The 16,954-nt window shown below is 52.0% G+C and overlaps 1 protein-coding gene, 1 non-coding gene and 1 pseudogene across 2 annotated transcripts; 1 reads left to right on the forward strand and 2 right to left on the reverse strand.

The window, feature by feature from the left end:
• LOC136958772 (metabotropic glycine receptor-like) overlaps positions 1–9,036 on the reverse strand; it is an 11,933-nt pseudogene extending 2,897 nt beyond the window's left edge.
• A 3,586-nt stretch (positions 9,037–12,622) lies between these two features.
• trnav-aac (transfer RNA valine (anticodon AAC)) lies at positions 12,623–12,695 on the reverse strand. Its single transcript has one exon. It is a non-coding gene; the product is annotated as a tRNA-Val (tRNA).
• A 255-nt stretch (positions 12,696–12,950) lies between these two features.
• Positions 12,951–16,761, forward strand: LOC136959254 (mitochondrial fission factor homolog A-like). The gene is made up of 7 exons (XM_067253529.1): positions 12,951–13,039; positions 14,142–14,357; positions 14,421–14,593; positions 15,067–15,152; positions 15,495–15,659; positions 15,849–15,924; positions 16,080–16,761. The coding sequence occupies exons 2-7, from the start codon at positions 14,147–14,149 to the stop codon at positions 16,209–16,211; spliced, it is 843 nt and encodes a 280-aa protein (XP_067109630.1). The 5' UTR covers positions 12,951–13,039; positions 14,142–14,146; the 3' UTR covers positions 16,212–16,761.
• The last annotated feature ends 193 nt before the right edge of the window (positions 16,762–16,954 follow it).

Here is a 16,954-nt window from a genome sequence, read left to right on the forward strand (position 1 = left end):
AAAGGAGTGGTGAAGAGAGAGAGGAGTGGTGAAGAGAGAGAAAGAGAGAGAGAGAGCAGGTGAGGTGAGGTAAGAGTGTCTCTCTTGACATTGTTGCAACTCTGAGGGAAGTTGTTTTGTAGTTATCTATATCTGTCTTTGTTCTAGTCTGCCTCCTCTCAGCTACACACACACACACACACACACACACACACACGCATTGTACTCACAGGGAAGTAGAGCAGCAACGCTCCAACCAGGATGGTTTCCAGGAGGATGAGACCAGACGCACGGATTCTCTGGTGAGAGAGAGAGAGACAGACAGACAGAGAGACAGAGAGAGGGGGGGAGAGAGAGACAGACAGACAGAGAGACAGAGAGAGGGGGGGAGAGAGAGAGAGAGAGAGAGAGAGAGAGAGAGAGAGAGAGAGAGAGAGAGAGAGAGAGAGTGAGGGGGGGGGGGGGGGGGAGAGAGACAGACAGAGAGACAGAGAGAGGGGGGGGAAGAGAGAGATGGCAAATGGTTGAAACAGATGAAACATCAGAGCCCATCCTTAACTTAGGCCCCCTCTCCCCCCCCCCTCCCTTCTCTCTTCCCTAGACGGCAATGAACTCTTCAACTTCCTTCAACCTTGACCCTTGACCCCAATCCTTCCCCCCTGACCCCTGACCTTGTTCCTGCGGTGGTGGTAGGTCCCCAGCATGACCAGCAGGGTCAGCAGCATGCAGACCCCCTGCAGGGAGGCCAGGGCGAGGCGGATGCCCCCATGGGGCGGGCCAGGCAGGGGGAGTCGTCCCGGCACACCGGACAGCCCTCACGGCACGGCAGACACCGGCTGGAGCCGTCCTCACCTGGGGGGGCGGGGCCTAGGACACAGCAGGATGGTCACATGGGGGGGAGGGGGGGGTTTGTGTGTGTGTGTGTGCGTGGGGGGGGAGTTATGTGTGTTTGTTTCTGGGTGTAGTTTCTTTCTGGTTTTAACACCTGTGTCTGTGTGTGTGTGTCTGTAAATAGACGATGGGTACAGACTGGTCCATGCCTGCACCTGCCGCTCTGCTCCTCACCACACTGGGATTTATTGTTGCTAGGAAACAACCAGACTGGCCTCAGTGTGTGTGAGAGTGGGTGTGTGTGTGGGTGTGTGTGTGGGTGTGTGTGTGGGTGTGTGTGGGGGGGTGTGTGTGTGGGTGTGGGTGTGTGTGTGTGGTGTGTGTGTGGGTGTGTGTGTACAGGAACGTCTAATCTCCCTAGTTTGCTTTCACCTTTTTAGAATTCATTGTTTTGTTCACTCGGTTTCCTTTAATAACAATGTAGATATGAGTTTCATACAGTTCATTCATTCAGTCGTTCGTTGGTTCAAATGTTCATCTGTTTGTTCATTCATTCATTAATTGCTTGATGAACTGGTTGGTGGAAGTGTTGAGGGCCATACTTGTGAAGCCGTTGAGAGGCACTCTGTTGGGGTGGTAGTAGCCCCTCCGACACGCACACCTGTACTGGTCCAGAACAAAACCATGCCCACCTAGAGGAGTACACTGAGAAGGAGAGAGGAGAGGAGGGGAGAGGGGAGGAGGGGAGAGGAGTAGGGGAGGGGAGAGGAAGGGAGGAGAGGAGGGGAGAGGAGAGGAGAGGAGGAGGGGAGGGGAGAGAGGAGGAGGGGGGGGGGAGAGAGGAGAGGAGAGGGGAGGAGAGGAGAGGAAAGGGGGGGGGAGGAGGGGGGGGGAGGAGAGGAGAGGGGGGGGGAACAGAAGGAGGATAAGTGAGTGTTTCTGCCAGGTGACGCAAGCGTCTGTTTGGTTCTAAAAGGAGAGATAAGGAGTTCTGCCTTCACACACACACACACCCTGCCTCACACACACACACCCTGCCTCATGCACACACACACACACACTGCCTCACACACACACCCTGCCTCACACACACACACACACACACCCTGCCTCACACATACACACACACCCTGCCTCATGCACACACACACAGACACACACAAAGCACTGTGGCAAAAAAAAGTGAAATATTTGGGATGGTTATGCAACATGTACTAACACCTCTTTCTCTCTGTCTTTCACTCTCTGAATTTCTCTCCCCCTCTATTTCTCTCTCACTTTCTTTCACTCTTCCCGCCCCCCCCCCCCTCCTCTCTGAGCAGGTCCCTGTACTGAACGCCCCCCATCTCTCTCTCTGACCAGGTCCCCTGTACTGAACGCCCCCCCCTCTCTCTCTGAGCAGTGTGACTATGATGTCACACATTGGGCCTTATGGGGCCGATCGTCTGGTTTGGTGAGTTGAATCAAGCGCACCCAATTAGCAAAACTTGTACCCAAGTTACCAAGTAACAGCCAACTAATTAATATCTGAATGTAGATTTAAGACGTGGTTGGTACATACATAATTCCAGCTAAGTGGAGAGACCAGGGACCATCTGAAACATACTGATACACATACACACACATACACATGCGCATATATATACACACCCACACATACACACCCACACATACACACACACATATACACATACATCCATTTCCTACTATTCATTTCCTGAGTTCCTTAAAAAGGAAGTCCACAGTCTTCCACAGTGTCTGACATAACCTAACTCTCTCTGTCCTTCTCTCTCTCACACTCCCTCTCTCTCTCCTTCTGATTCTCCCACTCTCACACACTCTCTCTCTCTCCTCTCTCTCTGTTCCTCTGACTCTATCTCCCGTTCCTCCTCTCTTGCTCTGCCCCTCTCCTCTCGCTCTCTCTCCTGGTGGGGTCTTGATTACAGGCTCGCAGCACAGACTCAGAATGAGAAAAAGAAAGAGAGGGAAAGGAGAGAGCACACAGATAAGAGAGGGAGAGAGAGAGACAGACAGAGAGAGAGAGACAGAGAAATAGAGAGACATTGAGAGAGAGAGGGGAGTCCTCTGAGGTCTATTTATATCCTGAAAGCATGAAACCCTAAAAGCATTACAAACGCTCTCTCCCTCTCTCATCTCTATTTCCCTTCCTCCATCCTCCCCTGGGTGGTATGGCTGGAAGAGGAGAGGGATGGGAGAGGAGAGGAGGGAAGAGGAGAGGAGGGGAAAGGAGAGGAGGGGGGAGGGGGGGAGGGGGGGAGAGGAGGGAGAGGAGAGGAGAAACAACGACGTCCAGAAGGTGCCTAACTGGACCAGCTTTCCCAGCTAGGGAACACTTGCTATGTTGCTGTGCGGCTGTGTTGCTGTGCGGCTGTGTGGCTGTGTTGCTGTGTGGCTGTGTTGCGGTCTTGCTTTGCGGCTGTGCGACTGTGTTGCTGTGCGGCTGTGTAGCTGTGTGACTGTGTTGCTGTGCGGCTGTGTTGCCTGTAATGCTGTGCGGCTGTGTTGCTGTCTTGCTTTGCGGCTGTGTTTCTTTGCGGCTGTGTTGCTGTAATGCTAGTGTTGCTGTGCGGCTGTGTTGCTGTGCGGCTGTGTTGCTGTAATGCTTGTGTTGCTTTGTGGCTGTGCCGCTGTGTTGCTGTGCGGCTGTGTTGCTGTGCGGCTGTGCGGTTGTGTGGCTGTGTTGCTGTGTGGCTGTTTTGCTGTGTTGCTGTGCGGCTGTGTGGTTGTGTTGCTGTGTTGCTGTGTTGCTGTGCGGCTGTGCTGTTGTGCGGCTGTGTTGCTGTGCGGCTGTGTTGCTGTGTGGCTGTGCGGTTGTGTTGCTGTGCTGCCGTGTTGCCGTGCGGCTCTGCGGCTGTGTTGCTGTGCGGCTGTGTTGCTGTGCGGCTGTGTTGCTGTGCGGCTGTGTTGCTGTGTTGCTGTGCGGCGGTGTTGCTGTGCGGCTGTGTTGCTGTGCGGCTGTGTTGCTGTGCCGACAGACAGCAGGGGAAGAAGAAAGTTGGGAATTGAAGGAAGTTCCCTGAGGACGGAGGAGATAAGAGGCTTCTGACGGAACAAGCAGTCTCCCCTCCACATGCCTGCCAGCTATCTCCCAGAGATAAGAGAGGCATAGTGTGTGTGTGTGTGTTTGTACGTGTGTGTGTGTTTGTACGTGTGTGTAAAAATGGGCAGCAATATTGGAACCATGCAGCCTCAGACAAATGTCCCCTTCCCTCCTCTCCTCCTCAGCTTGTCTCCTCCCGGGAAAACAGCAGATGTGTGGTCCTATGTGCGTGTGGTTCTGTGTGTGTGTCTGTGCGTGTGTGTGTGCGTGAGGTCCTGTGTGCGTGTGTGAGGTCCTGTGCGTGTGTGTGTGTCTGCGTGCGTGCGTGAGGTCCTGTGTGTGTGTGTGTATGTGTGTGTGTGTGCGTGAGGTCCTGTGTGTGTCTGCATGTTAAGTCTGCCGTCTGAGCCTACACTGTGAGAGAGAATCTTCTTCCAAGCTGAACCAACTCACAGCCGTTTCCCTCCATAACCCTCGCTGCAGCCATTGCTCCTGTTATCAAGCTGGAGGGGTACAGGGGGAGGGGGAACATGAGGGTGGAGGGAGAGGAGAGTAGAGAAGAGAGGAGAGGAGAGGAGAGGAGAAGAGAGGAGAGGAGAGGAGAAGAGAGGAAAGGAGAAGAGAGGAGAAGAGGAGAAGAGAAGAGAGGAGAGGAGAGAGAGGAGAAGAGCTCCTGGTTCTCCTCAGAGCGTAGTAAGAGTGTAGTAAGAGTGTAGTAAGAGCAATGTAGTAAGAGCAATGTAGTAAGAGGAGTGTAAAGTGATGTATTGTGTGAAACAGCCCAGGTGTCTCTGGGTGGAAATAGTTTGACTCCTGGCCAGACGCATGGAGATGTCGTTATGGAAACAAAAGAGGAGTAGTCTCCACCTCCTCCACTGTGACAGAGGAGGGAGAGAGAAGGAGAGGGAGGAGACAGGAGGAGAGAGAAGGAGAGGGAGGGAGACAAGGGGAGAGGGAGGGAGACAGGGGGAGAGAGAAGGAGAGAAGGAGGGAGACAGGGGGAGAGAGAAGGAGAGGGAGGGAGACAGGGGGAGAGAGAAGGAGAGGGAGGGAGACAGGGGGAGAGAGAAGGAGAGGGAGACAGGGGAGAGAGAAGGAGAGGGAGGGAGACAGGGGGAGAGAGAAGGAGAGGGAGGGAGACAGGGGGAGAGAGAAGGAGAGGGAGGGAGACAGGGGGAGAGAGAAGGAGAGGGAGGGAAACAGAGGGAGAGAGAAGGAGAGGGAGGGAGACAGAGGGAGAGAGGGAAAGGACTGTCCTCCAGATCATTTGTTTGTTTTAAAACAAGGTTGACTTCCAGTGGGACAAGCAAAGAGAACATGGTGGGTTCTGCAGAGAGAACATGGTGGGTTCTGCAGAGAGAACATAGTGGGTTCTGTAAAGAGAACATGGTGGGTTCTGCAGAGAGAACATGGTGGGTTCTGTAGAGAGAACATGGTGGGTTCTGCAGAGAGAACATGGTGGGTTCTGTAGAGAGAACATGGTGGGTTCTGCAGAGAGAACATGGTGGGTTCTGTAGAGAGAACATGGTGGGTTCTGCAGAGAGAACATGGTGGGTTCTGTAGAGAGAACAGGGTTTGTTAGAACATTCATTAAGGAAAGATAGAGAGAGGGAGCAGGAAGGATAGAGAGAGTGTGATATAGAGAGAGAGGGATAGAGAGTGTGATATAGAGAGAGAGGGGTAGAGAGTGTGATATAGAGAGAGAGAGGGATAGAGAGTGTGATATAGAGAGAGAGGGATAGAGAGTGTGATATAGAGAGAGAGGGATAGAGAGTGTGATAGAGAGAGAGGGATAGAGAGTGTGATAGAGAGAGAGGGATAGAGAGTGTGATATAGAGAGAGAGGGATAGAGAGTGTGATAGAGAGAGAGAGGGATAGAGAGTGTGATATAGAGAGACAGAGGGATAGAGAGTGTGATATAGAGAGAGAGGGATAGAGAGTGTGATATAGAGAGAGAGGGATAGAGAGTGTGATATAGAGAGAGAGGGATAGAGAGTGTGATATAGAGAGAGAGGGATAGAGAGTGTGATATAGAGAGAGAGGGATAGAGAGTGTGATATAGCGAGAGAGGGATAGAGAGTGTGATATAGAGAGAGAGGGATAGAGAGTGTGATATAGAGAGAGGGAAGATGGAGAGCGAGAGGAGAGAGGGAGGGGAGGAAGGAGGGATGGAGGAGAGAGAGAGAGGGAGGGGAGGGGAGGAAGGAGGGATGGAGGAGAGAGGACAACCCAGCCTGTCACAGCGTCTCATTAGCAGAACCTCCTTTGAAGCTCTTTATCTCCATCACCATGTATCACCACCACACACACACACTCTCATACACTCACACACACTCACACATACACACTCTCATACACTCACACACTCTCATACACACACACACACTCTCTCATACACACACACTCTCTCATACACACACACTCTCTCATACACTCTTTCTCTCACACACACACACTAATTTCCCGGGACCTATCTCATTATGTGAGCTGCGGTCTCTTATGTAACGTGTTTCCCCTCAGTAGGGGGATTCATAATGCATGAGAACCACAGAGGGACTTCCTCTCCACTTACACACGCTAGCTACCTCACTTCCTGTCCAATTACACACGCTAGCTACCTCACTTCCTGTCCACTTACACACGCTAGTTACCTCAATTCCTGTATACTGAAACACCCGCACATACACACACACAAACACACACACACATACTTTATATATACACACACACAGTTTCCTCTTGTACACACCTGCTCTTCTGTATATGTAACTAGATGGTACGTGTGTGTTTATAAATCTACAATATAATTTGAGACATCCATCCATGCATCCATAACCTTAACCAGGAAAGACAGGCTAAACTCACCACACACCGACACACACAGACAAAGAGCATGGTCAATTATTCAGCTTTGCTGACAATCAATTACATACCATTTATTATAGATCATATAGGATAAACACACAGGAGCTGCAACATGCAAACACACACCTGCACAGGTCTCACACACACACACACACACACTCTCACACACCTGCACAGGTCTCACACACACACACACACGCACACACACTCTCACACACCTGCACAGGTCTCACACACACACACACACACACACACACTCTCACACACACCTGCACAGGTCTCACACACACACACACACACACTCTCACACACCTGCACAGGTTACACACACACAGACATACTCACTCATAAACACACACACACACACACACATATATATAAAGATATATCATTCACAATTTGTACGTACATACAGAAAAACACACTTAATACACACACACAGCCGAAATGACTTGATTGTTATTACATTGTTATTGCTTGATTGCTATATACAGGCAGACAGAACAGACAGACAGACAGACAGACAGACAGACAGACAGGACAGGCAGGCAGGCAGAGAGACAGACCTCCATGCTGGTCAGGTTACAGCGGTGTGTCCCAGAGAACCATCCTGTGCTGGAGCACTGGTTGATATCCACGTCCTGGAGGTTGACATCCACACGCACCACCCCCCCTGGAGGAAGACAGAGTTCACGTCACACACACGTACTGTCTCCTCTGTGTGTGTGTGTTGTGTGTGTGTGTGTGTGTGTGTGTGTGTGAGGGTGTGCGTGGGGTGTGTGTGTGTGTGTGAGGGTGTGCGTGGGTGTGTGTGTGTGTGTGTGTGTGGGGTGTGTGTGTGAGGGTGTGCGTGGGGTGTGTGTGTGTGTGTGAGGGTGTGCGTGGGGTGTGTGTGTGTGTGTGTGTGGGGTGTGTGTGTGTGTGTGTGTGGGGGGGGGGGGGGGGGGGGGGGGGGGGTGTGTGTGTGTGTGTGAGAGAAGTCTGACACCCATTTGCTGAAACACACACCAGAAGATTTCTAAACACTCCTGACCACAACAGAATCAGCTTTATTGCCTAAGTAGGTTTTAATCTACAAGGTCTGCTGGAGCGTATACACACATAGTGTGACAACAAACATTTAACACCTGGACAATCATGTCTGTCTCCCTCAGACTCCAGGAGACAACCCTTGCCTTCAGATCGGAAACAATATTCAAAATCTTCTGGAGTCATTTACATTTAGAATGTCTTCCTTCTCAAACGCTGGGCTTAAAAGTGAAGGACATAGAGATTCAGAGTTTGGGTTAAGAAAGAGGGAAGGAAGATTATAATTGATCTTAAAATCCCATCATTACCTCAACATCAAGGGTTCGTTTTAATTGGTCTCCACCCCCCACCCCCCCTCACCACACACACACACACAACACCTGGTACTCACCTGAACTCGGGCGCAGAGTCTTTCCTCAGTCCGTAAAATCCCGCGGACAAGGTGAGCAACCAGTGCGGTACAAAGCTTCCGTGCTCGCACTCCAGGAACGGCGCGGACCACCGGATCTGGCTTTTATCAGGAAGTAGACGTTCGGAGCGGCGGTAACGTCCAGGCTGGACGCTCTCTTCTGTAGCTGAGGTCTTTTCCGGTCCCCTAAACTCGTTAAACCACTCCGAATCCGGTGTTCGGCTCCTGAGGTGGAGGTGAGCAGAACCGGAGAGGTCTTGGAGAACCACCTGCTTGTCTGTCCTGGTCGCCTGGAGGAATATGTGAGGACCGGGCGTTGGCGCGTCCGTGTGGAAAGTTACCACCGCCCGGTGGATTTTGGGGTCGCCCTCGAGGATGCTCCTGACCAGCGCGTGATACCAGTGAATGTCCCGCCGGAGGCTGTGCTCTCGCGACCTGTTGGTCTGGAGGATCATGTTGAGGAAGTTGGTCGCGTGCGCCACGGTGTCCAGCACGGTGTGCAGGGAGTAGTTGTGAAGCGACGCGTGTGCCACCACGGAGGCTCCGGAGCTCGTATCTCCGGGAGCAGTTTACCTGCCGCAGCGCCGTAGAATCTCCGGTGTGGAGGAAGGCTGTCACTACCCGCGGCAGGTCCTCCTCGATCTTGTGCGCCACCACCGTGCGCTCGGTCGCGTGCCCGGGGTAGTAAGTTGGGTAATGAAACGATTCTTTGTTTGATTGCTTGGTTTTGGGTGCTGAGGATAGTCGGTATATTTGCCCGTATCTCTGCGTCTTTGTCGTTGTCGGACCATTCTACGTAACCGTAGTTTGATCCGAAGACAAGCCCCATTCGGAAGAGCAGGAGAATGAGTGAGAAAGCCATCGCGTGCACCGTCGCTCTCCGCGGGAGAAACCGTCTTCCCTTAGTCAAGCGTGAGCATAACCGACACCGTAATTTGTGGCTTCGCAACTAAAACAAGCCGTCTCTGACGTGTACCGGAGTTTAACATCCAAAGGGTTTTGTCTCCTAGGTGCAGCTCGCGTCTGACTCCGCGCTCCTCGCCGCTTCTTCCGTTGCTCAGACTGCATCTGTGACGGGCAGATGTTATCACGGTCGACCAATCATCTCCACCACCTCCCAGACGGTTTACAGTTAAAGTGACGCCCTACCTCTAGATCACCGTAAACACGGGCTGCGTTTTGGAGCTCTCTGTAAAATAATTTCTCGAGACCGAGAGGTGCGTGTCGGACGACGATGTGAGGTCTCAGAGGATGCAGAATTGAAATACCTCTCGAAAAAGAAATCCCGTCTTCACCGATATTTCACTATCGCACGAGATACCTGAACTGTGCGTGTGTGGCTGTTCTTTCCGCCAATCCTCTGCGCGTGGTGGGAGATGGGTGGAGCGAGGCAACCGGGAGCTGTCCGGCGCTCAAAGTAGCTCAAGGTGACGAGCAAAGCATCTGTGACGGTATTGGAATTAAATTGGGGCCCCATTTGAATCTGGTTCTCTGAATGTGTGTGTGTGTGTGGGTGAGTGAGTGAAATGTCACAGGATTGAGCGTTCACGCTGGCCTGCACGTGCCTGTGTTTCTGTGTTTGAAAGTGTAGGTGTGTTGCTAGCGTGTCTGTGCGTGTGCACGTGAACGTTATGACTGCAGAAGAGCTGCTGTTGCCTGGGGTGACTGACGGGACGTTTCTATGGTAACTGGGGTGATGACCGCTAAAGCCCCGGAGTGATGGCACCAGAACAGTTAAGAGATCACAAACAGACAGACAGACAGACAGAGAGACAGGCAGGCAGACAGACAGACAGACAGACAGGCAGGCAGACAGGCAGACAGACAGACAGACAGACAGACAGACAGACAGGCAGGCAGGCAGGCAGACAAACAGACAAACAAACAAACAGGCAGGCAGGCAGGCAGACAGGCAGACAAACAGACAAACAGACAGACAGGCAGGCAGGCAGTTAGACAGGCAGGCTCCTGTGTTTCTCCTGGTATGTGACCACAGCTGTGTCTGGTCCTGATGAATATTTGATGTGTTTGTGTCTCATCTGCATGCCTCTATGTATTCCTCTATGGCAACATCAGCACTGCCACCAGTCCTCTCTCTCTCTCTCACAAACACACACACACCTACACACACACCATCAGCACTGCCACCAGTCCTCCTGTCTCTCTCACAAACACACACCTACACACACACGGACAAACACACACAAATACATGCAGAAACACACACACACACACAGATATATACACACACTCTTCCTTCCCAATGCTAGAATAACAAGCTTTGGAACATTATAATACAGCTCCTTCATGTTCTGCTGCCTCTGACACAAAGTTGTTGTCATGCTGGATGGTGCGAAAAAGAGCTCTACCACCAGCCTAGCTTCAACACCATGTTAGCTACATGTGTGGTTGTGTGTGAGGTGAGGTGAGAGGGGTTAGATCAATTAATCACAGGGATCATTCAGTTCCCACAAGAAAAGACAGACACACACATTCTTAAGTTCACAGTACTGATTGAGATTCTTTCATGTCAATATTAACCCTAACCCTAACCCAGACTTCCAGTAGTGATCATTTACTAAGATAAAGGAATAGTGTCTATCTGGGTGTGTTTGTTTACCTCACCGGTAAATGTCAATTCTCTGTGCCAGACCAGCTGCAAGAATGTGATTGAGACAAAAATATCTAGGTGTGTGTGTGTTTGTGTGCTCATGCTGTTTACTGTCGAGAAAATGTCAGACAGAATTGGTGTCAACAGCTCTTCCTGTTTAGACAGGAAAGGTTTTTACATGAGTAGGATATTAGGGTATAGAGTTGGGTGTTTCTGAAGGGGATATTAGGATATAGAGTTGGGTAATTCTGAAAGGGGATGTTATGGTTGAGTTGGGTGTTTCTGAAAGGGGGATGTTAGGATATAGAGTTGGGTGTTTCTGAAGGGGGGATATTAGGGTATAGAGTGGGGTGTTTCTGAAAAGGGGATGTTATGGTTGAGTTGGGGTGTTTATGAGGATTTGGGAGTTGTGAGCTACGACAGATGGCTGTGAGGCTTGGGGAGAGCTGTGGGGGGGAGGTGGGAGGCGTGGGGAGAGCTGTGAGGGGGGGGGGTTGGGAGGCGTGGGGGAGAGCTGTGGGGGGGGGTGGGGGGGCGTGGGGGAGAGCTGTGGGGGGGAGGAGGGAGGCGTGGGGGAGAGCTGTGGGGGGGAGGTGGGAGGCGTGGGGGAGAGCTGTGGGGGGGGGGGGGGGGTGGTGGGGAGAGCTGTGGGGGGGAGGAGGGAGGCGTGGAGGAGAGCTGTGGGGGGGAGGAGGGAGGCGTGGAGGAGAGCTGTGGGGGGAGGAAGGAGGCGTGGGGGAGAGCTGTGGGGGGGAGGTGGGAGGCGTGGAGGAGAGCTGTGGGGGGGAGGTGGGAGGCGTGGGGGAGAGCTGTGGGGGGGACGTGGGAGGCGTGGGGGAGAGCTGTGGGGGGGGACGTGGGAGGCGTGGGGGAGAGCTGTGAGGGGGGGGTGGGAGGCGTGGGGGAGAGCTGTGAGGGGGGGGGGGGTGGGAGGGGGGGGTGGAGGGGTGGGTGGGAGGGGGGGGTGGGAGGTGTGAACCTCGCCGTCTGGCGAGAAAGGGAACGTGTGAACTGACAGGTGTAAAATTAAGCTCGTCTCAGAACGAGGAGAAATGCCCCAGAGAACATGTGGGTGTGAAGACAGAGTCTCATAATCCTGGAAAATACACTCTGACACACACACACACACACACACACACACATACATGTAGATACACACACGCACACATGCACACACAAGCATGCACACATTGATCAACATGCCAACACACCATACATTCTCATTTGATTTATTATTTTTACATGCAAGCCAAAACAATAACATGCACCTTCCCCTAATCATATAGCCTGCCTGATTTCCCAAGTACAGTGCTGCAACTTGTGGACAAGGGTGGAAAGACAGAACGACTCTGGCCCCACCCCTACCATACAACAATCTCCTGAATTTGATGTAACAGTACTTGATGAGGACTCTACTAATCTGTACCAGGGCGTAGCCACGGGTAGCCTGGGTAGGCCTACCCAATTTGTTCTACGGCTTACCCAAAAACGAAAACATCTCAGAAAAATTATGCACCGGGCGCACATCGCATAGTAAATAAGTAAAAAAAAAATGAAAAGATGCCTATCCATATTTTTCTAGGCCTACCAAAAAGATTATTCTGGCTACGCCCCTGATCTGTACTACTCTGCTCTGCTTTACTCTGTTTTAGGCTTCTCTGTTCTCCCTTTCCTCACCTCTCCTTTCATTTTGTGTGAAATATTACTTTCAAAAGGTTGAACAAATATTTTCACACATTTTATTTTCAACTTTTTGAAAATGTATTTTTCAACCTTTCTAAACTTTTGATAATTTGATGGTAGATCCATCCAACAGAGCTATAAAAAAATATGTGCATGTTCCCGCCCGGTTTCGAACCGAGGACCTTTCGCGTGTTAGGCGAACATGATAACCACTACACTACGGAAACTGTGCAGCGCGCATTGGGAGGGGTTATAGTTTTTATTGACTACTGCGAAGATGTGTCATATATTTGCATGTTTATGACTACTGAAAACGATATACTCTAAGGACATACATTTAGACTATATATGATTGTCAAATAAAGACTTTTCAATGTGACTAATTCGAACGTAGACCCTATAAATACCGGATGCTAATCAGCGCCTAGCATTGATGCGCCAGACCCCTATTGGCTATCCGTCACATTGCACAGTTTATGTGATGTGTTTTGGCTGATGTACAGGGAAGCATTTGGTCAAATTAAGATACCAACAGATAGAGGACGATAGACAAAAAACGTTACAATATTCGGTAAGTCGTATCTCCGTATCATATCCAAACCTGTTCTGACAAATAACGTAAGACGTCGTGCATTATTTTGCGAATGGTACTAGCCTACTAGATAGCTTGCTAGCTTGCCGTTTTGATAAAACAAGATTTCTCCAGTTAACTAGCAAGCTAGATCGCTTCGGTGAAATAATGGAGTCTAATATCATAACAATGTCATAACGTCATCACAAATGCACGAATCTGTTGCGTGCTAGATAACACTAACCAGGAAGAGATCAGTCATTCATTCACAATACTATGTTTCGATATCAGATTTAACGCGAGCGTGGCTTTTTGATTTGTTTATTTATGTAGCCTACAATCTGCACGCGTTGTCGAAACTATGATCAGTTTGCCGTTCCGTCCCTGCCTGTCGTATTGAACCGAGGGATCAAGGAACGCTGGCCACCAGCATGATATCTGGAAGTCCTTGCGTTACTACCCACGCAGTTTACCCTATTAGCACGGAGATTAGCACTACTGATGTCCATTTATAACATAGCAGCGGTAAGCAAGCTGATGAGTAGAGGACGTCTACAAGGTAGATGGTCGCTGTTAACGTATCGGTGTGATGCATGGTCCGCTATTACATTTTTTGCCCCACTTTCCTAAATGGGACATCTCCGTGTGTGTGTGTGTGTGTGTGTGCGTGTGTGTGTGCGCGCGCGCGCGTGTAGTTAAACTACACTTAGCTTCGTTGTTTATCTTTAAGTTTGACAGTCAACGTTGTTGTGTTTCGATACACTGTCTGTCATTGTACACACACAGTAGGATCTCATTTGATACATTCTCCTAATTAATACATTCATAGATGTGTTGATAATGTGACCCCCCCTCTCGGGCCAGGTGAGTGTTGATCATGTGACACCAGATGAATGTTGATCATGTGACCCCCCCCCCCAGGCCAGATGAGTGTTGATCATGTGACCCCCCCCCCCCCCCCCAGGCCAGAAGAGTGTTGATCATGTGACCCCCCCCCCCAGGCCAGATGAGTGTTGATCATGTGACCCCCCCAGGCCAGATGAGTGTTGATCATGTGACCCCCCTCCAGGCCAGATGAGTGTTGATCATGTGACCCCCCCAGGCCAGATGAGTGTTGGGACAGTGTACCCTGCTGCGGACGAGGCAGAGATGAGCCGTATCCACTACGAGCTGGAGTACACAGAGGGCATCAGCCAGCGCATGCGTATCCCCGACACCCTGAAGATGGGGCCAGAGGGCCAGGCAGGGGGGCTTTCCCCAGGGGCCCTGGCCCCCCACCCCGCCCTGATGCACGTGCCCGAGAGGATCGTGATCTCAGGTACGGAGGATCGGGGTGGGGGGCGTGTGTGACTGTGTGTATATGACGGTGTGTGTGTTCCAGGGGACGATGTGGACTCGCGCTACTCCCGGCCCAGAGACCTGGACTTGATCCAGGCCACGCCTCCGCTGGACCTGCTGGGCATGAAGGCTCCTCCCCGGGTCCTCACACTGACGGAGCAGCCGCTGGACTCCCTGGAGACGGACCCCGCGCCCCCGGCCCCCACGCACCGCACGGTCAGGACCTCCACCCCTCCTCCACACAGACAGTCTCCAGTGTCTCGGTGTCAGACCTCACTCTCAAGAACTTTCCTTGCCCTCTTCCTTCTTCCCTCCCTCCCTCCTTCTTTCCATCCTTACCTACATCCTCTCCATCCCTCCCTCGGCCCCTTCACGTCCTTCCCCTCCCTCCCCCCTCACCTACCTCCCCCCTTCATGTCCCTTCCTCCACCCTCCCCTCCCCCCTCACCTCCCTCCCCCTCCCCTCCCCCCTCACCTCCCTCCCCCCTCACCTACCTCCCCCCTTCATGTCCCTCCCTCCCTCCCCTCCCTCCCCCCTCACCTCCCCCCTCACCTACCTCCCCCCTTCATGTCCCTCCCTCCCTCCCCCCTCACCTCCCTCCCCCCTCACCTACCTCCCCCCTTCATGTCCCTCCCTCCCCCCTCACCTCCCTCCCCCCTCCCCTCCCTCCCCCCTCACCTCCCTCCAGGCTCACTCCAGGTCGAGGAAGGAACGTAGTGCCACTGAGAGCCCAACTGTCCGTCACAGCAGCCCCGCCCACAGAGCAGACACCAGGTAGACTCTCCATCTCTCTCTCTCCTCTCTCTCCTCTCCATCTCTCTCTCCATCTCTCTCTCTCTCCTCTCATCTCTCTCTCCTCTCCATCTCTCTCCTCTCCATCTCTCTCTCTCTCCTCTCCATCTCTCTCCTCTCCATCTCTCTCTCTCCTCTCCATCTCTCTCTCATCTCTCTCTCCTCCATCTCTCTCTCTCTCCTCTCCATCTCTCTCCTCTCCATCTCTCTCCTCTCCATCTCTCTCCTCTCCATCTCTCTCTCCATCTCTCTCCTCTCCATCTCCCCCCCCTCTCTCTTTCTCCAGGATAACAACTATACATTCTCTGTCTTCTGCCCCCCCAGCGTGACCCCGTCCCCCGCGGCCCCTGTGCGGGTGTGCCCCCCCCTGTGCACCCCGGAGGATGGAGCCCCCCTCTACTCAGCTGGGGGGGTGATGTCCTACATCCAGGCCACCACACGCCGGGCCTACCAGCAGGTCCTGGAGGCCCTGGAGGACGGACACCGCAGGTGAGCTAGGGGGAGGGGTGTGTGTGTGTGAGGTGTGTGTGTGTGTGTGTGAGGTGTGTGTGTGTGTGAGGTGTGTGGAAGAAGAAGAGTAGCGGTACTGATGCTGGTGCTACTACCTCCCTGCTGAGTTGACCTAATAACCAAAGCATGAATCTGCTGATCTAATGGGATATGTGTGTGTGGTTATAGGGCACAGCTGGACATGACCTTGGATATGACCCCTGATGACTCTGGATTGGTGGATGCTTCAACACTACGACGACAGGTAGGCAGTCGTGACCAAACGTTCACAGTGCCTGTGTGTGAGTGATCCTTGGCTTCCTGTGTTTCTCTAAAAGTGTGTGTGTCCGTGTGTTTGTGTCCTCGTGTGTGTGTGTGTGTGTGTCCTCGTGTGTGTGTGTGTGTGCGCTCCTCCTCCAGATCGTGAAGCTGAACCGGCGCCTCCAGCTCCTGGAGGAGGAGAACAAGGAGCGTTCCAGGAGAGAGCTGCTGCTCTACTCCGCCACCGTGGCCTTCTGGCTCCTCAACACGTGGGTCTGGTTCCGACGCTAGAGCCACCGTGCGGAACTGGCAGGACCGGGGTTCTGGGGTACGAGGTCGGCAGAACTAGCTACCTCCCCACCCTCTTCAGATCGTCATCATCAAGTGTCAAAGTTTATATCTAAATCTAGAGATGCCATAGCATGTGTCTGAATGTCTTTACCATAGCCCCACTCCCCTTTTAGGGTCTAGAACCCCCCTCTCCCCTCCCACTTATGGGGAGTGGGGATTCTAGAATTTACAGGGGGGCATTCTAGAGCTGATAGAATCCCCCCCCCCAATGAGTTCTAGAATCCCCCGTCCTCATATAGGGTCCAGACCCACCCCTACCCCCTGTAAGGTCTAAAACTGACCCCCTCCCTGATAGGGTCCAGAACCCCCATTTCACCCCTGCCCTCCATCACCCTGTTATTACAATAACTGAAGGGTTTTTGAGTTTTAGGTAATATGACTCTCATCTTACCTCTGTTATTTCCTTCAGTCTCCTGTTTTTCTGAATGGAATTACAGCACAGGTTTGTCTCCGTATGAAGGGAGTATCAGAATCAGAATGGGATTTATTCGCCATGAAAGTTTGCACAGACAAGGAATTTGCTTTGGCAGGAAGGTGCATACAATAAACATATACCTAAAATTTAAATATGTGGACTAACTATACTAAGGGGAAAAAAAGCACTGTTTGAATGTTGTTATAGTATTACGGTCCTTTCTGTGTAGAATCTAAATATCATATTTTTATGGAATATTGCAATAAAT

Source organism: Osmerus mordax, chromosome 16 (assembly GCF_038355195.1).
Source record: "Osmerus mordax isolate fOsmMor3 chromosome 16, fOsmMor3.pri, whole genome shotgun sequence".
In the NCBI taxonomy this organism is placed as follows: Eukaryota; Metazoa; Chordata; class Actinopteri; order Osmeriformes; family Osmeridae; genus Osmerus; species Osmerus mordax.

Coding starts and splice junctions, on each gene's coding strand:
- LOC136959254 (XM_067253529.1), top strand. CDS start 14,147: ATGAGTGTTGGGACAGTGTACCCTGCTGCGGACGAGGCAGAGATGAGC. Junction 14,594..15,066: donor CGGCCCCCACGCACCGCACG/GTCAGGACCTCC, acceptor ACCTCCCTCCAG/GCTCACTCCAGGTCGAGGAA. Junction 15,925..16,079: donor CTTCAACACTACGACGACAG/GTAGGCAGTCGT, acceptor CTCCTCCTCCAG/ATCGTGAAGCTGAACCGGCG.